This window comes from Phyllostomus hastatus, unplaced genomic scaffold (assembly GCF_019186645.2).
Source record: "Phyllostomus hastatus isolate PE091 unplaced genomic scaffold, TTU_PhHast_1.1 phas_contig_1021, whole genome shotgun sequence".
Lineage (NCBI taxonomy): Eukaryota > Metazoa > Chordata > Mammalia > Chiroptera > Phyllostomidae > Phyllostomus > Phyllostomus hastatus.
In genome coordinates, this window is record NW_025333505.1 from 1,649,072 (window position 1) to 1,669,981 (window position 20,910).

Genomic DNA, 20,910 nt, shown 5'->3' on the forward strand with positions numbered 1-20,910 from the left:
AAATCTTATTTCAACTGGTAGGTAGGTAGGGTTTTACTTTTTTGTTTGTTTGTTTGTTTGGCTATACATCAGATAGTAATACACATGTAATACTTTCTTACTACTATTATAATTTGTTCCTGAAAGATTTAGTTTTCCAACATAAAGTGATGAAGCAAATGCCCCCAGGGAACTAGAACTTTAAAAAAATTCCAACTCCAATGGAGAAGGCAAATCTGTAGGTCAGTATTTGCCAAACTGTGGGTCACAACTTGTTTTTAGGTCATGAAATCATTTAGTGGACAATGGCAATTGTTTAATGGAAAAAAGAAAAGAAAACATCCGAGTTAGTAGAGTACATCTAAAGTCAATTTCTTTGTCTAAATTAATTATTTTCTCATTGTGGCTACTTACACTAAGTTGCTTTTATATTTAATTGAACTTGGTACAATGAATTAAAATACAGATGAAAATGATCTTCTATGGACTCTATTTGTAGGGTGAATGTAGTTGTCACACAGGATTCCCTTGTTTTCTCTTTCCTTTAATGTTGAATAAACATAGTTTAAATGAGTATAGGAGATACCTTTTTACAAAGTTTGTGTATCTACTTACCTACTAAAATTTCTCAAACTTGCAAGTGGTGTCTGATGAGATCTTAGTTTCCACTACATGTATAAGGAAAAAACAGGAACTACTTGAAACATTAGGGTATTCTCATTATAATAAATGAGCAAGACTACAGAAATATATTTGGTATCAGTTTCCCTTAATTTGCACGGATTCTTGGCGACTAAATTGACACAAATTTCTGGAGTCCAATTTTATCACACTAGAGAAACTGTGTGAAACTAATCTATTAAGGTAGATTAGTTGGTAAATACTGGATTTCTTCAGTTTTTATTTTTGAATAAACGCAGTTTAAATTAGAGGAGAGTACCTTGGAACCCTAGATTAGACCCAGTTCGATTAGTGTTTCCTGACCACTGTGTTTCAGAACCCGCTCTCTCCATCACAGCGGTTCCAGAAAGCCGGGTTTGTTAAGAGCGCGGCAGGAGGGAGGCCTCGGTGCCCGTTTTTATTGTTCAATCGCTGGGAAAGGATCACTAATCATAAGAGAACGTGGTGAGTTTTCCGACTGCGGTAAATATTCATATGTGTCTTTGTTGAACGTGGTATTCCGATCTCTCCAGATATTTTCTATTTGCTCTAAATCTCCCCAAGCAAATTTGTACTGGGAAGTCGTGATAAAATACGGCTGATCAATCATTTTGACTCCGAACATTCAGGGAGAAAGCAAAACCAACAAAGCAAACACAGAAAAAGGGAAATAGCTAGAGAGTCCACAACAGCTTTGAGTTCAGGAGCGCCTCTCAGTGCATGGCTCCTGCATCTCCCTTGAGTTTTTTCAGTAACAGCCCACACAGACAGGCCGTACGGAAACACAAACCCGGTTTACAGAAAGCACACGTATCTGTCAGCACGAGATATTCTGGTAGAGGACCACTGTGCTGAACTGGACAGACACTCCCAAAAACACGTCTTCTGTTGCCCGTGCCGTGCTACATGCCCGAGACAGACCGGGCGCCGCCGCTGCCCTCCAAGAGCTGCCACCACGGAGGGGAAGTGACATGAACACAAATAATGAGGTGGGTGAGGGGCAGGGGCAAGGGAACACATGGGGTGGTGTCACCAGGGAACAAACCGGGAATGCTTCGACTCGGCCAGAGGTCACGCAGCCGAGCACTTGGGCATGACCTTCCTCTCTGTGTTTCCTACATCTGTACGAGGCGCTCACAAACATTAGTTCTGTCTGTCTTCTGAGTAGTCCTCCCTACAATAAACACAGTGACAGCAAGAGACACCTAGAGAAATGGTGTGAAACTTTTGCCGCTTATCAGTCCCACATCATGTCGAATTTTTCTTTCAGAACGTCTCACTTGGCAGTTCAACTTTCTTTGTACCACATTACTCAAAGAATATTCCGAGGCTGCTAAGTCCTCAGATAACGTTTCCAAGGCCTCCTTTTATCATACCACTATGGTGTCAAGTTTAAAAATCACCCTACTCAATTGATACATACATCTTGTCCTCATCTTCGTTTGCTTTTTTTCCTGGAAATCTGTATACGCTTAGCAAAATCACTTTGAAGTTTTGATTCATGCAGTTCAATAGACCTTCGAAGCCATAATCAAATTACTATCATCCTATTACTGATAGTAAAAGATATTTGGATGTCCATGAAGTCAAAAGACACCAGATACTATTATGTCAATACAATAAAAACATGCTTTTCTTTTAAAAGCAAAATACCCACTGAAAGGAATACCGATTTCTGTACTGAATTTAGATGAAGCAGAAGACCTTGGTGCCCTGAGACAGTCTCAACCAACTTCTCCCCTCGCCCCCCCCACCCCACCCCACCCTCTAAATAAGTTCCAAGCTTCCCCCGTTTTATCGGCACTCAGGGCAACCAAGAACGAACCTCGAAAGGAAGTGTCCAGCCGGACCCGCCGGCGAGTAACGCCGCCCCAGCAGCACGAAACAAACACAGCGCACGGACATCGCCCCGGTGCCAGAGCGGTGCCACTGACCTGAGGAGATGTCTATCTGGCTCATCTTGGTCTGCGTGACGTTGATGTGGACGCCGACTCTGCTCTCGGTGAGGTCGATCTCCACGTCGCCCAAGCTGTCTGCGAAGCGGCTGAAGAGCAGGAGGCCATTGGGGTTCCACGTGCGGAACTGGAAGCTGACCGCGAACAGGTCCTGGTGGGGCCGCCCGGCCACCTCCAGGTAGCTGGTGGCGTTGAAAAAGACGGGCACCGTGGAGGGCTCCACGCACGAGAAGCTCAAGTTTCCCTGGGAAACAAACACAAGGGCCTTCCTTGAGGAAAACGCGGAGTGGAACAAGCATGCAGGGCAGACGGCAGGCAGGGCTACGGCTCTGCAGACTGCAAAGCAGGGCTTCGCCTGGCCCGAGCTCCCACGCGCAGCAGTGTGACGAGAAGTCAGCGGGGGGATCCCGTGGCCGGAATCTACTTGGACTGTGTACCTAGAAGGCTGCGGAGTTTGGCCATCAAGTTGGGGGGGGTGGTTAGAGCCCAGTTCATCATGAAACTGACAGACTGGCAGTCTCTGTGACAGGCTGACCAGGGGACAGGCTGACCAGGGGACGGGCCGTGCAGCTCTGAGAGCTGGAGCGTGGACCGCTGGGCTTTCTGAAGACGGCGGCCGAGAGAGGCTGCTCGCCTCCCCTTGCCAATGATGCGTGTTCCAGGGAGGAGGCGTCACTGCCTTCCTCTGGGTGTCCCAGTCAAATGTGTGTTGATATATATACTGCTCTGGTCTCCGTGGGGACCATGGTCATGTGGTTGCTATTTAATAAACTGATATCATGGGGCAGATAATCCTGGGTTTTATACCCACACCTATTTATAAATATTAACTATTCAGCATCAGCCTGACTGTGATTATTTCAGATTATTTTGTTAGTCAACTCAAAACGCCATTTAAATTTTCACGAACTATGCTTAAATCATCATGAATTAATGTTCACGGAAACTCTGTTTAGTCACCAGGGGGCCAGACCCTAGGCTCGAATGTGGGGTGAGGAGATCATCGGAGCTGCTGCACACACAGCGCCTGCTGCCAGGCGCCGTCAGGTGTGTGGGTCTCTGGGATGCCAGACTCGCCCAGAGAACATTCTGGGGTGACGTGGCTGCTGCTAGGGGAACACACATACTGGATTTTTACTTTAAATCCTCACCAAGGACATGTTTATTGATTTGAGAGAGAGAGGGGAGGGGGAGAGAGGGAGAGAGAGGAGGGAGAGGGAGAGAGAGAGAGAGAGAGAAAGAGAGAGAGAGAGAAACACCCATTGTTTGCCTCTCATATGTGCCCTGATCTGGGATTGAACCCGAAACCTCTGTATGTGCCCTGAGCGGAGATCAAACCTGTAACCTTTTGGTGTATGGGACAATGCTCCAGCCACCTAAGCTACTTTGCTAGGGCACACAGACTAGATTTTTAGGTTGATATTTTTTAATAGTCCTGAGCAAAGGCACAAGGAGACAGGCATGCCAGAGTGTCCTTTGATTTTCGATCTCTTCCTCGAAACAGGGAAACCTGGAAGCTACTGGCACCGGAGCCAGAAGAACAGAGCGGGCTGCTAGGTCACAGCGTTCCCCAGCCTGTGGTGGCCAATTCTTACTTAATCATATTGTGTTTGGTATGTTCAGAATCATGACAAAGAGTGAATTTATTATATACTTGGATGCATTATCTCTGGAAACATGGAAGCAACTATAATAAAGCTCCTGGTGTTTACACTTTTCCAATAGTGAATCCCACCATAAACAAGACACGTGGGCCATGTGTGATGGGACATTTGGAACCAGGACGGTGACAATTTAAGTTCAGCACCTCCCTTACAGAAGGACACCTGTCCTTCTGAAAGAAGGGATCCAGGACACCCGGGCTAAAATGCTGTGCCCCTTCTGAATGAAACTCACCGTCTAGTTCAGGCCAAGTCAACCCAAGCACTGGGGGTGATTCTCAGAGTACGGCCAGTACCAGCACATCCAGTAACTCTACAGCCAGTTCTACACGGTTGGGGCCCGTCCCAGCATGAGGGGAAATGCTAGGACGTTGTTGTACAGCAGGGCACAGGGCATGGACATTCTGTGACGTTCCTGTGAGCCAACGCTTCGGGGGTCAAAAGTCTTACCACGTTGGAGGGCTCCAGCTTCTTCCTCCTCGCGAGGTCCGTTATGTTGATGCCGTTGTAGTTAATGCTCTCCATGCAGCCTTTGAAATTCTTCCGAATGCTGGAGCTCGGCTTCCCGGAGAAAGGTATGCCTCCAAAGGTGATCTGTGAGGAAAACACACATCAACACTCACGCTGTGTGCGACTGTAAAAAAAATAACATTCACAGTAAACTAGACAAAACGATTAACATAGGTAAGGTCCGTTATCTTTACATCAACCAATATACAGGGTCCAGCACAGATAATGCCCCTTTTTTTATAACAAAATCTTTTATTATGAAATCATAAGCACACAATTCCATAACACAACAATATCACACTCAAGCACACCACGTGACATTTTAGGTGAAATGTTCAAATTAAAACCATACATGATCACACCCCTATTATTACTGCCCTACCAACCACTCTCAAGCAGGCCTGCCTTCTGCTGGACCCTGAATACACGTTTTCCGGTCTCCAAAATCTGCTGCATATCAATTTATGTCATTATTGAGCTGAATAATAGGATCATTAATTCTGGCAATTAGATTATAACTTGAACAAGAGAACTGCAACAATCCCTGGTGTTTTTGCTACCCAAAAGGCAATTTATAAATTTTCCTGAGAATGTTTCAAAACATTTCCCACAGCGAACATATTTGATTAAGTAATATTAAAAATAATTTTTATGTTTATTCCTCAAAGACATACTATCAATAAATGCTTCTAGTCATCAGGAGATGACCATTACTAATATATAAGTTGATAGAAGTACAGCCAAAAGCAAGGAATATTGTATTTTCCTGGCACATGCTAGCCAGACTTACTACAGTCTAATGAGCATTAAAGTAAAAAATTCATTAGATTTACGGTGAACACAGACAACAGTTCATTTAGTCTCATTACTATATTGATCAGGAACATCTTAAAAGTTGGTGGCTGGAACTTGAGAAGTACAGGTTTAAAGATGTTATAGGTCTTCTAAATTCTAAGGAGTAAGGTTAATATCTCTTCCTGTGACTCTCCAGCTACTATTGCCTGTAAAAAGAGTACTTTTCCATACATTTTTGGTCAAATTACAGTATTGTAATACCATGTTTATATAATACAAAATTATACTTCTTCATGCATTGCCAATTATGACATTTACTGTTAATAATGAAAAAGTAGTATGTGGTTCTACTAATCAGAGCTGTAATATCAAGATATATAATCTAGATGCTATGTGTGTTTACCATTATCATTCAATGCTACCGTTATGAATTTTTCTTAGAAAGCTTTGAAAATGAAAGCACTAGTTAAGGCAGTTTTAAATGTCAAGACTACATATTTGATACATCGGGCAAAGATCTTTTAGTTCTAGAAGGCCGTTAGATGATCATGTTCTATTACACAGCATCCTGGCATTTTACATGCCTAATTCGATTTAGGGGGAAGAAAAGCAGAAATTAATGATGGTTCATGAGATAATATAGAAAAAAAGACATCACTTAATAAAATAAAAAAAAATAATGGTTAGTTATATATCATTTACCAGAAAGTTTATGTGTAGGAAGAAAAGGGGGAAACTGAGAATGTATTTAAAAATTAGAAAACCGTAAAAGAAAAAAATAGAGAATAACCAAAATAATAGAATGATTGAAGAAATATTTTCCAGTGGCACTGAACTGACCTTCTGAGGGAGCTATAGGTGTACCTAATACCACAGGTAAGAACTGCTGATACTTGGAGTGTTGAGTTTCTTATCCACGACTTATTTGATCAGTTTCCGCCCCAGTTGACAGTGATAAAATCTTCTATCCCTAATGACGTGCAGCACCACGTTTTGAATTATGTAACTGAATCCTAGTTGAACACGCTTGCTTTACTCCTTTTCTGTGTGCGAGGTTTACCGAGGGGGTCTTCCTTTTCCTTTGTGGGGGATGGCTCAGACATGCCTCTGTGTCTCTGCTGTCAGCAGCCGGTGGCGCATGCCCTGCCTCATGGGAGGTGCCCTGGTGAGGAATCACGGCCTCAGTTTGCCAGACTGTTCACCTCTAAGAGACGTGGGTTCAAATCCCAATTCCTAACACAACTAATTGTGTGTTAATGCAACGAATCACTTCTTTCTCATTGTGTATTCTCACCAGTAAAATAAAGTGGCTGGACCACAAAGTATTTTCTAATGTTGTAATTATTCTGATAGTAAAAATTGCTGCAATTAATTCTTAAACATCAGATAGTCATATGACTCAAATGACCTACTTATCACGGGTACTGCCATTCAATGATAGCCGTGACTTTGAAAACTAACTGCATTCACCGTCTTGTTAACTACCATGGGTTTATAAAGCATGGCAGACAACGAGATATCTCTAAGCATCCTTCCTCCCCACCTTCTTTAGGGAAAAACTTTGCCTTTCAGATCCACACATTGCTCCCTAGACAACGTATGGTGTTTACCAAGCTCTCTGAAGCGAGCTGTGGTCTCAGGAGGGTTGAGTGAAAGGGCGGGGTGTGGCCCCAAGGGCTAGAATTGAAACGGCCTTCCTCCGCCCTCTCTCCTTCCCACTGGCTGGCATGCCACAGGGGCATGAGGAGCTAAGCCACAGGGATTCGCAGTGGGGAGGGAGGGGCAGCAAGAGAACAGCGGGTGGGGGACTGGTGACCGGGGTGCTGCCATCTGAGCCCAGGGCTATCTGCTTAGGGGCTCCTTTTACATGAAAGAGAATAAACAGAATTGCAGCTGACATATTCGGTGGCTTCTATGCCTTCCTGTGGCCTCCTCACATAGCCCTACAATAAACATGCTATTACATTCATTTCATAGGCAAGGGATAAGACTTTTCCACTGTTGCACCCCTGATGGAGGTCAAAAGGCGATTCAAACCAGGCTTTTCACTCCAGTTTGAGCCCACGCAATGGACTCCCCCACACTCCTAGGCAGGTCCTTGAGTGGACCAGGGGGAGCCATCTGCTCCTTTCCAAGAAGAGATGTATTATGGGTACAAAGGCAAGGGCCTAACACCCCACGTGGTATATATATCCTGGGATTTAACTAAGGGAGAATGAGAAGCCAGGCCACGTGCCAGACTGCTGTCCTGCCCTCTGACACCACGGGCTGACAGGAGGAAGGAGGAAGACGGGTGAATCCACCTATGTGTCCCGTACCCTCTCCCCTTGCACCTGGCAGCCTGACTGCGAATGGTGACCGGCTTTCTCTGCGGTGTAACGGGGCCACGGAGAGGGGAGGGAGGTGAACTCTTAAGCACAGTCTCCCGCAAAAAAAAAAAAAGATTCCCACACAGAGTCACATCAAAGGAGCCCCCTGATTTCTACTGTTTCTCCCCTGATGCGCATCTCTGGGAGGGTGAGGGGTGAGGTGTAAGTCACCGCTGAAGGCAGTGCACTGAGCCCTGCTCGTACTGGCCCACGGGCACGACTAGTTAACCCGGCCATTGCTGCAAGTTAAGTGGTGTAAGCTTTAAATGGAATAGATAACATTAAACAAAAAAATACCACTCAGAACTCATCTCTGCATTTTCCTATCGTGCATGCTCCCGAAGTTATTTATAGTTATTACATCTATATGACAGAAATACTGCATAGTGGTGCGGTATAACATATGTATTTGCTCTTTGGCCCCCATTCCTGGCATAAGGCTCCTAAAACCCTTGAAATTTCCTGAGTGACAGGAGTGTGTCTGTTATTTATAAGAAGCTCTTTTCGAGGTGTGAGTCTAGTTACTGTGTGGATGAGTCAAGGAGACGTGCGCGAACACGCCGAGACTGACTCTAGTGCAGAACTCTCATCTTCTTCAAACAAATAAGCAAACAGAACCCCTGTACATTGAGATAAACATGTAGAAACCCGAAGGTAGGGCAACCACTTTGACTGTAGCTCCTGACAGTAACGGCAGTATCTGAGAGGACAGTGATCAGCAGCTCTACAAACAGAAGTAAGGTGAGTCTGTGCTGAGTCTGTCTTAGTAAATTTCAACGTCTTCCCAGAGTCTCTAGCAAATACGTCCTGGCACTCTAGTCCACAGATGAGGATCTCAGACCCCGTGCTATATGTTGGTGGGCTTCAAAGTGTCCCCCAAATGCCAGGATCCAGACCCTGTCTGGAAAGCATTGTGTGTGTGTGAATATTCATAGATTCCATCATGGACTCAAATGGGGCTGTGACTGCCAATGTTTCTATGACCCCACATTTTAAATTTTGTTCTTTTAAAAATTGGAATTGTGTGTATTACTGCTTGTGTTCTAGGATTTCTCATCTCTTCTACAACACTTCAAAGTTTATTGATGGGGAACAAATTACTCATCTTTACATTCTCTCAGAAAGTGGGAGCTAAGTCACATCAGCCAGGAAGTGCACAAATTTAGAGAAGATAAAATTATTGGGTATTTTTCACATTATTTTCCTTTTAACAATAATTTTTGCTTTAAAGAGTTTTTTTTTTTGGAGAGGCCATTATTTCCTGAATATGTTTCATTTATTTTAACATTAATGAAGTCTTTAAGCAGGGTTTATATAGCATTTTCTATTTTGTGTTCTTATTTAGAAATATATATAATATGCTAATAGTGTAGGGAATTTAGAAACCACTTAAACATATAAGAAAATAGAAAACACAGGTGTAAATTCTGGCTTTTTCACTTATTATTTTATGGTGAATAAAGTCCACACTTTTAAAAATTTATATAGATAGGTAGATAAAACACACATATATGCATATGTGTGTATCTGACATTTTAAAACTGGGGCCAAGGCAAGCTGTGGGGACATAGCAAACTCGTCAGGGTCCTTCAATATGCTTCACATCCTAAACAGGAACAGCGATACTTGGTATCATTGAGACAAACTGTGTTAGACAGTGGCCAGAGCTGGTCCACCGTTCCAACATCCTGCTTCATCGCTTCTGCTGAGGCCCGCCCTGGTGAAGCTGGGATGCTGGTTGTCGCGCAGGTAGAAGCAGCGGCCCGTGAACATGACAGCAGAACGGAAAACGAGGACGGCTGCACCCACTCTGATTCCAAAGCCCGAGAAGTGGTCCAGCGCAGGCGCACACACCCATTGGGACGTAATTGTTATTGCAACGGTAAAGTGAAAGTATGGTTTGTTCTTTCAGTGCGTGTGCATTTTCCTTTTTCAAATGGCTTCCAAGTTCTTAGGGCATACACGTTTAAGTTGTTGGATTCTAACTACTACAGAGGGGTCTAGGGCAGCTGTGGAAAATTAACAAGACTCCAAGGGTCCCATGAATTCGGAAAGTTTGGAAACCTCTGGCTGATGAATATTTCATCCTGTTTGTTTTATGGTTGTGCCCTGCTTGTTCATTTAGCATTATCCCCTTTATCTTAGTACACATTACGCTGATAGATGTGTTCTCACAGAACTCACTCCTGTGTATGATGAACATTTTTGAATGGAGAGTTAATGTTGAACTGCTCTGCAAATAACTTATTTAAAAACCCGATATGCCTATCAGTATGTTATGAGAATGTATCATTTTTACTGCACCATGATCATTGATTTTTTAAAATGTTTGATCATTTGGAAGGGAAAAATATCCTTTTTTTATGTATGAATTCTTTAAATTAGCCTAAATTTTAATTTCTTTAGTGGCAATTATATCTGAGAAAATAGAATTTATCAAAAGAACTACTAACAGTCAAGTTTATAAATGGCCTAATATAAATCAGAACTCACGATTCCTTATTTAATATTTTGTAATAAACATCAGGCAACCCTTTGTATATAATACTGTATACTGTCAAGTAAAACAGGTAATTTATATTCTAATTAATGACCAACAGAAAGATTATAACTTAAATGTATTCAGGACTTGTTAAACGATCCTGAAAAGGTGATAGACGGACCCTTCTCTCCACATTCTTACTTTGGTGCCAACCTTTAAAAATATTTTAAGTATTTATTATTACAATGTTAGAAATGAATAAAATGACATATATTCATAAAGTGGGTTTTGAAGTTGTCGGTTAATTTCTCTTCGGAGGGTGAGATGAAAACCGGGCAGGGAGGCACTAGTTCTCAGCCCCCCCCACGCCGCCCCCCTGCCCCCCTCCCCCACGTGGGCGCGGAGGCAGCCCCAGAGGTGCCCCCACTCCCGCGCCCCGGCTCACCTCGTAGTCCAGGTCCAGGTAGTCGAACTCCCCGTTGGTGCGGAAGTGCTGCACGCTCCTGTCCAGGGTGAGGTCGATGCTCCGGCCCTGGCGCTCGATGACCACGGAGTGCCAGTGGTGGTCGTCCAGCAGGCTTCCCGTCGTCACGGACGTGTGGCCGTAGATGGGGCCGAGCTGGTTGCTCCCTGGGTCACGGGGTGGGAGAGAAACAAGGCGATGAGGCTGCGGCTCGGGGCGGCGGCAGACCTGTGGTTCCACACTAGGGGTGGATGCTTTGTCTGCTGAAGCCGCTGTAGGAAAACCAGCCTGGGACTATTCTTCAAAACAGTTTTATGTTCAACATACGTAAAAGCTAGTAAAGATGAAAAAGTCTGTTTCCTTAAAAATAATGAGCTTTTAAAAAGTATTAGGTTTCTTAAATTTTTTTATGTATTGATTTGAGAGAGAGAGAGAAACAGATTTGTTGTTCCACTTATGCATTCATTGGGTGCTCCCTGTATGTGTCGTGACTAGGGATCGAACCCACAACCTTGGCATATTGGGACTATGCTCCAAACACCTGAGCTACCTGCCTGGGCCTGGGTTCCTTTTAAAGTTAGTGTCCTGCGAGTTCTGGCACCAGAGGGCCTGGATTCTGATGCTCTGTAGTTCTGGACAAGTTGACAACTTCTCTGGGCCTCTGTTTCTTCAGATGTAGAAAAGGGAAAAGAGTATAGTTGCTTTATAAGGCTGCCGTGGGCATCCCATTGCTGAGTACGTGCAAAGAACTTAGCACACTTTCTGGCACATAGCGAACGCTCATGAAATGGTACCTGTTAACAACCTTTCATTATTGAGGTTGGTGTTGTTCTTTTAAAATACAGCATGCCAACTTTCCAGTTTTCTCTGTCTCCAAATGCCATAATCTTAAGCACCATGTAATATTTAATGACACGAAAAATTTACACTAGTTACCCCTACAATAAAAACCTGCAGTATGATAAGTGAAGTAAGCCAGTCAGAAAAAGATGAGGGCCATACGATCTCACGTACAGGTGGGATCTAATGAACAAAATAGAGAAAGTGGAGACCGACCCATGGATACTGAGAACAGACTGAGGGCTGTCAGAGGGGAGGGTTGGGGGGCTTGGGGAGAAGGGAGAAGGGATTAAGACAGGGGCAACAGTATGGTGATTGCAAAGAGGGAAAGGGAAGTGGGGAGGAAGAAGAGGAACAGTGGGGTAAGTGGTGGTGGGAGGAGACTTGACTTGGGGAGATGAACATACAATACGCTGATGATGCATTGCAGAATTGTGTACCTGAAACCTATATAACTTTATTAACCAACGTCATCCCAATACTTTTTTTTAAGTAACAAAGAAAAACAACATCTGCCATTGGTACACACAGCCTCGCGGAGCAAGGTGAGCTCACTTGGCTTTCTGTGGCACGTGCATTACACAATGGCCGTTTTCTTCTGCACGTGATCAAAAGTGTTTACATTATGAAAAGGAGCTGTGCCCGTTGCTAAGTGGCAATGGATAAATTTCGAATGAAACACTATTATTTTGGTTGAGATTAAAAATAGTTCTATAGGGAACGGTCAATCACTAATAGTGGAAGAATCTGAGAATAGAGCTTTTCTGGAAAAGTATCTATGGCATTAATCTAGTTTTGAAATAACATCTCCATTGTAATAAGGCTATAAATAAGACTGAAAGGCTGTAAGAATCCAAAACGTTTACCAAGATCATCTCTGGAAGCTGTTTATATAGTTTATACCATTTTCTATTTTGTCTAATGAAAGACTGCTTTTTATGGTCAGGCAAAACTAAATGTTATAAAAATATAATATCGTTTCAGAATAAATAGCATAATAGAAATAACAGAAACACAGGACTGCCTGAGAAATTAAATTAGTTCCTTTTTCTCACATTTCAGATGCCCATGATGCCTATGCTGGATTTTTTTCAGGGATTTCCTAGGTCAAATTTTCTTTCTTCTGGAGATGGAATGGAATGTGGTGACTGTGTATTGAGATGGAAGAGGGAAGGAGAAGAGAAGGAAGAAATCGAAGTGAAAGGCTACTTTCGGTTCTATTTAGGTATTCAGGTTGGAAGACGGAGCAGCAGCCAGCCGTGTGTGACGTCTGGGCAACGGCGTCGAGGAGTGACCGCGAGTGGACGAGGGGCTGGGTGTGCACGGCTGTCATAAACCCCAGTCAGTCAGTGAAGGTCTGTATATAAACGCTTTCCAGAGAAATGGAACCGTTTTTGTGTTGTTTTTTTTTTGCCACCTCATATGATCAGTGGCTTGTCTCAGAAGAGTAATGGAACGTCTCACTTTTGTGAGAGCACAGTGCCTCCATATGCTTCTGTTTTCTTAGAAAAAGGAGAAAGGTTTGAGAAAATAAACTCTGGAAGATAGAACCCACTTGCTGTGTATGTGTATTTTTAACAATGACTTACATTGTCATTTCCTTAGTTTCTCTCCCTCAGTCCTCCTTTATAACTTCAATTTTTTCCCATTAAATTTATTGGGTTCATAAAATTATATAGGTTTCAAGTGTATAGTTCCATGATACCTCATTTGCATATCATCTCTTAACTTTCTATGGGATCTACTTTCAAAAATTATTTAGAGCTAATTTCCTCCCACGTAACCCATGAATGCATGTCCAATATTAAGATTAGAGAATATGATAAGGAATTAACATGTAAAACATTATCACTTATTTCCATCAGTGAAGAGCGAGGTGTATGTCCTTCCTGATTTTTTAATTTTTTTCATGTTACATACATGTTATTCCGAGAGTAAATCACCAGGAGCCTCCATGCTGCCAAATGGTCACCTCCCTTTTCCGTCTTCTTAGTGACATTTTAGGTGAATTCAACACAGCGCCCCACCTCTGTACCTTATTTCCTCCTATTCGCTGTCCACTTCTCAGTGTCCACTTAGCACCCTCCCCTCGCGGTCTCATGCACACCACTCATCTCAACTCTGACTCATCAGCAGCCAAAACGTGCCCTGTCCAAACGGGGCTATATTAGAAGACGCTCTGCAGATAAAACAGGGCTTCCTGTACTTCTGAAGATGGCACTAATGCCCAGTGGAGCCTAAGCCACACCCGGGGAAGTATCCTGTATTTATACTCTTCCTCTCTTGCTAAATACTGAACTCATTACAAGTCATGCCGAAGTGCCACTCAAGACATCTCCACGGTGGACCCGCGCCTCTGTGTCTCCACCATCTGCAAGGGAGTGTCAGCTCATCTTGTGCCTTGAAGAATTCATCTTCGAGTCTCAGGCTGGTGGAAGCACTTTCTCTTGTAGGAGTCTCGGCAAATTCCCATTCTTTAAAAAGTAACACCTAACCCCTGTACCGTGCTTGACAGGATCTTACAGGGTTCGAACAATCCCTAACTTTTGGATTTCGTCTCCGCTCCCACTTACTCCAAACGTGCACACCTGCTTCCCTGCTGTGCTGTGAAATGCTCTTCCCCCCGACATGCTCCTGGCTAGTTTTTGTCATCGGCCGCACCTTGAACATCTTCTCGTAGAAGACTTTTCTCAGTCTCCATTCTCATGTTGACCCCCCTTGCCTCCGCAGTGTTGAACTGGTCCATCGAATTGAGCTCGTGTTAAGGCTGACCCTCAAACAACCCAAGTGCGAACAGTGTGGGTTCACTTACGCAAAGGTTTTATTTAATAACTGCAGTCAGCTCTTTGCATGCATGGGCTTCTCGCACTCCCAGCCTCGGATTCCCAACGTCAAATGGGAAATACTGTTTTTGATCCATGGCTAGTTGAGTCCATGGACACAAAGGGTGCACTGGAGAATCAAAAGTGGCATGGAATTTCAGCCGCGGAAGGGAGGGCTCGGTACCCCTATCACCCGTGTTGTGCAAAGGTCAACAACTGTACTTGTCATTTCTTTTGATTTCGTTGTTTGAAAATGTAACAGACAATCCCCTGTCTGACCCCTGCACCAGGTGATAAACTCGGTGAGCTCAGCGTCCTCCTGCTTTTTCACCACTGCATCCCAGATGCAGTGTACACCCTGCACAGCACAGGTGCTCCATCAGTACTTTTTGGATGAATGAGTACATCAAAGTGCCAATACATACCAACTACTAGGGGTCAAAAGTGAATGGATAACAACGTGGACTGTTTTAATCCCTTACATTTTTGGGGTTAAACAGCATTAGCATTTCACTAGTGGCGATGTTCGTAAGTGGAAAGAACAATGCCAGAAGTCGGGACATACCCAGGTTCAGACTGAAGACCAGCTTGGCCTTCCTCAGCTCCAGAGTGATGTAGTCCCCTTGCTGGCCTTCCCCGTGCAAGATCACCCCTTCGCTCTCGGTGGTTTTAAATTTCAAGGCGATGACATCTTTCAGCGTTTTCATCTTCTTGTTTCGGAATCTGTACGGCAACACGACGTGGCCATCAAAGTTGATAACATCAGCCCCTAAAATGAGAACAAAATAACATTACAGTTCAGTTGTGGCGTGTTATCATCCAGTGTGAAGTACATCTATTTCCAACCAGGGTCTGCACAGAAAAAAATAAGAAAGAAATGGGTTTTTGGTTTTTTTTTTTCCTGAGAAATCTGGAGTCCTGGATTCTTGTTCTTGTTCTTTTGCTTGATTGTGTGTCCTGAACCAAACTCTATGGGAAGATGTCATAAAGAATAATCACAGAAACCTCTCTTGATATAAAATCGTACTTCAGTTACAATTATGGTTAATAACATAAGTGTCCTCCATGATTTACATACCTCACATGTTAACTTGGGAACCTGGAGTTTATTTGAAATAAGTAAAAATTTTATTCCTTGTGGCATGAGACTTTAATGTCTTCCTTTTTCAATGGGGCTAATTATTACGATTTTTAAATATACATTTTACTCACAAATTAGCCTTTCTTTGACAGAAGAATGAGAGCACTTGAAATTCGGGGTTTGATAGTCTGCTGACATTCTAATGGTTTCCATATCCTGCTACATTTTGAGTACCCTTTAGGGTGGTACTCAAGTTTACAGCTAATTGAACTTGAAGAAATTTCTTAACATTTGCTCTTGGCCTCCTGTCTGCCTAAAATTTCATGTCAGTCCCTTGCCTTTAGAGTGGAGAACTGGGTGACTCATCTTTTTGACCACACCGATTCCTTGGCCATAAATGAGTTAGCAGAACAAATGTCTAGGCTATCCTGTGATAATAAAAGTTCTAATTTGATTTCAGGGAATGTCATGGGAGACACAAGTACATAAACTTTTTAGAGGTATAAACAATTTTGTCACCATCCTCAAAAAAAGGTGGGGGTGGGGACTTGTGTTAGAACGGCCACTTCACTCACACAGGAATGGACATGAGATTATCTGATGTATTCTGCCCTATTGGTTAGTGTGGTTCCAACCTGAGGATCGAGTCTGAGTGCAAAACAAAACAAAATAAAAAAACAAAAAAATCTTAGTTCCCACTATTAGATCTTTCTCATTAAAAGTGTTTTTTTAATCCATTTATTTGGCTTTTAATCTGAAATCAGAGAACTCGGTGAAACTAAAGATCTTCACGCTCTACAGTTACAAGAGTCCCTCTCAGTTTGGGGCCAGGCCCTACTCAGGACACAGGAGAAAAGCGATAGCAAGTCTGAGGCCTGTCAGGGAAGTATTTCTCATTCCACATCCGAGTGCTCTGATCCTTCTCTGGTCCAGTCACCCAGGGAACACTTTGCGTCCCCCACAACAAGGGGGCACGCCCCCACATTGCCCCGAGGCAGCTGCTGTTGTGGTCCAGAACCACCAGAGGCACTGTACGCACGCTAATTGTGTGTGTGTGTGTGCATTACCTGCATTATGATTTTTGCTCTTCTCTGATTCTATAGCACGACTGCCATGGACACACTCATCTCATACGTTACTTGGAAATGATGCAGAGAGGAGAATGACAGCTGTCAGAGGGGAGGAGTGTTGGGCGACTGGGAGAAATAGGTGAAAGGGTTAAACAAAAGAAAACCCATACATTTTTTAAAGGTCTTAGTTATTTATTTTTTAGAGAGAAGGGAAGGGAGGGAGAAAGAGAGGGATAGAAACTTCAGTGTGTGGTTGCCTCTCATGCACGCCCCCTACTGGGGACCTGGTCCACAACCCAGGCATGTGCCCTGACTGGGAATCAAACCAGTGACCCTTAGGTTTGCAGGACCCCGCTCAATCCACCGAGCTATATCAGCCAGGCAAACCCCACAAATTTATAGACACAGAAAACAGCATGGTGATCACCAGAGAGGAAGGTGGGTGGGGGCAGGTAGAAGACAGCAAAGTGGGGATAACGGGGGAAGGAAGGAGACTTGACTTAGGGTGGCGAACACACAGTCCAGTGCACAGGTGATATATTATAGAATTGTGCACCTGAAACCTATATAATTTTATTAACCAACATCACCCCGATAAATTCAATAAAAATTAAAAAAAATAAATACAATAAAATGAAGGAAAGAAACTAAATCTAAATCTAAGTTCTTCCTTCAAACCATTGATAAATTTTAAACCCTTTAAAAATATTTATTCCATTACCTCAAATATTTGTGGTTTAAAAAACAGGTTAGTGAATTCTCACATTCTAAAACTTCTAAGAGAAAAAATAAAACTTGGAAGTTATAATTCTAATAGTGAGTTCCTTACTGTCCATAAAAAGACTTTCTTAATCAACAGAATTCTGTTCTCTAAGACTGTGATTCGTGAAGGTTTATTTTACTATGGGGGAAAGTCAGCCGTTAAATTTTGGTTTCTGCTAACACTGCAAAGCCAATTAGACTTTAGCTTAATCAACTATATTGTCACAGCTGAATTCCAAGTGAAGTATCCTTATCATCTCTGATGAGAAATAAAAGAGAGAGAAAGTAGAATCTGATGATCAGATACCAGGTTGGATTTATAATCCAGTCGTTGGTAGCTATTGGCTATTATTTTTTTTTATCTTAAAAAGCACCTACATGAAAAGTCACAGGGAAGGAATAAATTCTGAACTCGAGAAAGTAAATCGCAGTCAAATTCATCCCAGCGACAGATGAGTAACAGACGCATCACAGTTTTACACACCAGCGGTATATATTAACCGACACAACGCATCTCCCATTCACCGCTCAGGAAGCTAACATTCCCTGTGTTTAGACAGAAGGAGGACTTTACCCGCACTGTATCCTCTCCCAAACCAGCATCTGCATTCAGTGTCAGTCAGGTACAGGACAGTGACTCAGGCAAATGTGGATGTCTTTCTCCCTTACATGCAGCACAAAGAAAAAACGTGATAGAAAGGGTGGGAATCATGTATTTCTTCAGAAAGTCCTAGGATATTAACAAAAACATGAAGGAACGCTATTGAAGCATACCAAACCTCACCATACGAATGGTCAGAGGTCAGGGGTTAGTGGAGAAATTGACAAAATGCTTTGCAAGCTGATTCTCTCACAGTATTAAATCAAAGGTGTCCTTTCCTGGATGGGTTCAATGCTTACACAATATCAACGTGTGGCTGTGATCTTAGAGCTGGCCTTGATATTACAAAATTCCTAGAAATAATCTATGATATAAATGTGCACATTAATGAACACACACCATGCACTTTTACGAGAGTCTTGGGTATGGTAACATCCAGAATTTAGTTCTATTTCCTACAAAAATTAGGTCGAAATTTTATTTGACATCTAATAATCTGTGGTTATTTTGGGACAAGTCTTCTCCCTGCCACTTACCCTGATCGGTTATCACCCCTAGAATTAGGTTTTCTATGCAGCGATTAAGTGTGTGCGGTTGAACTGTTTAAGCAATGTGAGCAACAGTAACAGCTAGTCAAAAAGTGATGCGAAATCAAGTGTTTCCACAGTTGGGTTTCTAACAATACCTCGGGGAGCTGGCGACGGGCCAGTTCATCAGATCATCGCAGCAGAAAGTCTTTTTTAAACACAGACATTTCATTGTTACTTAAGTCTACTTTCTGAATTTAGACATGTTGGAGAAGTTTTTACCATTGGAAGATTTTAATATTAAAAGTAAGTGTGATATTTTTACTACAAACATAATGCATGCTTATTGACAAGAAATTAAACAATACAGTAATATAAATATGGAAAGCGATTCCCAAACACAAGAGGTCACCAATGTTAATGAGTAAAAAGTTGGTGCATATCCTTCCAGATTTTATGCATTTAATTATCTAATTTATGAAATGATCCATGCATTATATGTGCATATATACATGTATGTATGTACACACACATATATACACACACAGAGGAGAATGTCATTTCATTTGGTTATGTTTCAAAATGTACAATGGTAGCATGAGTTTGGGTAATGAGATATTGATAATGTAGGGAAAACTGTATTTATAGCTGGTTAGTATGTTTTATTGACCTTCATGCACCAAGGTATTGGTCTTGACAGTGGAGAAACCACAGAAGCGCCTGGGATGTCTTTTTGGTGAAGGGAGGGAGTCTTTTCCCACAAACTGAAGCTACGCAGCAAAGCCGGTGTCATTCAGACATTTAATATTTTTTTATCATTTTAATTTTTCAATTACAGTTGGCATAAAATATTCTATGTGTTGCAGGTGTACGCCCCAGTGATTAGACATTCAATATTTAAGAAGGGTCCAGAATCAGCGTTTGAATGACGCCTCCCTATTTGTAAGTGCCAAGCAGCCGACTTTGCATTTGGCATTAAGTAGAGGTGACTATCTAGTGCCCACAGGTACGTTTTATTCAGTCACGTGTATCTCTAAACTTGAATAGTGTCAACTATAAGACCAAATGGAACATAATGTCTGAAAAATTAAATTTATTTTCCATCACATAATTTGCCTGTAAATTACTTCACTAAGTATCAGCAAGGAAGTTTATTTCTCAAAAGCCAGATTCTCCAGAAAGCAAGTTGAGTAGTGCTCAATGAACAGAGAGCAAATGTTTAAGAAAAACGAAGAAATGTTAATGGTGCCTTACAATCCAAAGATACATGTATCACTCTATGCTGCCAAAAACCTATACTAAACATAGAAGGAAGGAAGGAAGGAAGGAAGGAAGGAAGGAAGGAAGGAAGGAAGGAAGGAAGGAAGGAAGGAAGGAAGGAAGGAAGGAAGGGCAATACCATAAATCTTAGCTTCACTCACTGAGATTTTGGATATAAGAAGATTTTCTACCCTGGCTGTTGTAGTTCAGTGGATTGAGCATGGGCTGCGAACCAAAGTGTCGCAGGTTCGATTCCCAATCAGGGCACATGCCTGGGTTGCAGGCCATGGCCCCCAGCAACCGCACATTGATGTTTCTCTCTCTCTTTCTCTCTCCCTCCCTTCCCTCTCTAAAAATAAATAAATAAAATCTTAAAAGAAGGTTTTCTAAAAAGGAAGTACATGTATTTTAAAAAGTACTACCAAAGAACAGTACAGCTGACCCTTCATTACTAGCAGACTCTGTACCTGACAAATCGCCCACTGACCACAATTGCACCCCAAATCTGAGACACCTGAGCTCACGTTCCCAGCTAAGGTGGGACAAGGCAATGCTCAGACCTCTTGTTTCAGCTCTTCCGCTGTAAAATCGGGTCTATTCATATTGAGTGCTACATTTTTTTTGGCATTTTGGGAGCTTTTTACAGATGATTTCGCTGTTTGAAAGGCCTCTCTTGAAAGTGCCGTGCCGAAGTGCTTCCTCATGTCCCCAGACACGAGAAAGCTGTTATGTGCCTTCTGGAGAAAATGCACGTGTCAGGTAAGGTTTGATCAGGCGTGAGTTACACATGGCGCCGTTGACTGTGATGCCCACATTCATGAGTCCACAACAGTGTGGGCTAAAGAGGGTGTTGGTAAGCAGAAACGCACAGGAAGCAAGGTCATACATTGACCGGCTGACAGAAGTGCCGTGACCCGGGTTTTGTAGGAACCCAACCCGGTATTCCCCCAGGGGCACGGGTTCGGCACTCGCTAATTCAGGGTTCCTGGCAACTTTATAGAACGTAGCCACTGTGAATAATGAGAACTGACTGTATTTCCACTGCATTCACTTCTTTCAGCAGGGAAATGAGG

General features: G+C 42.8%; 1 protein-coding gene across 1 annotated transcript in view; it reads right to left on the bottom strand.

Moving 5' to 3' along the window:
• Nucleotides 1-20,910, bottom strand: part of CNTNAP2 (contactin associated protein 2) — a 1,612,013-nt gene that overhangs the window by 836,011 nt on the left and 755,092 nt on the right. The window contains exons 5-8 of the mRNA XM_045834058.1: nucleotides 15,102-15,305; nucleotides 10,857-11,041; nucleotides 4,706-4,849; nucleotides 2,574-2,838 (exon numbers count right to left, since the gene is read on the bottom strand). Coding sequence (XP_045690014.1) covers nucleotides 2,574-2,838; nucleotides 4,706-4,849; nucleotides 10,857-11,041; nucleotides 15,102-15,305 — 798 coding nt within the window. The remainder of the gene's footprint in view (nucleotides 1-2,573; nucleotides 2,839-4,705; nucleotides 4,850-10,856; nucleotides 11,042-15,101; nucleotides 15,306-20,910) is intronic.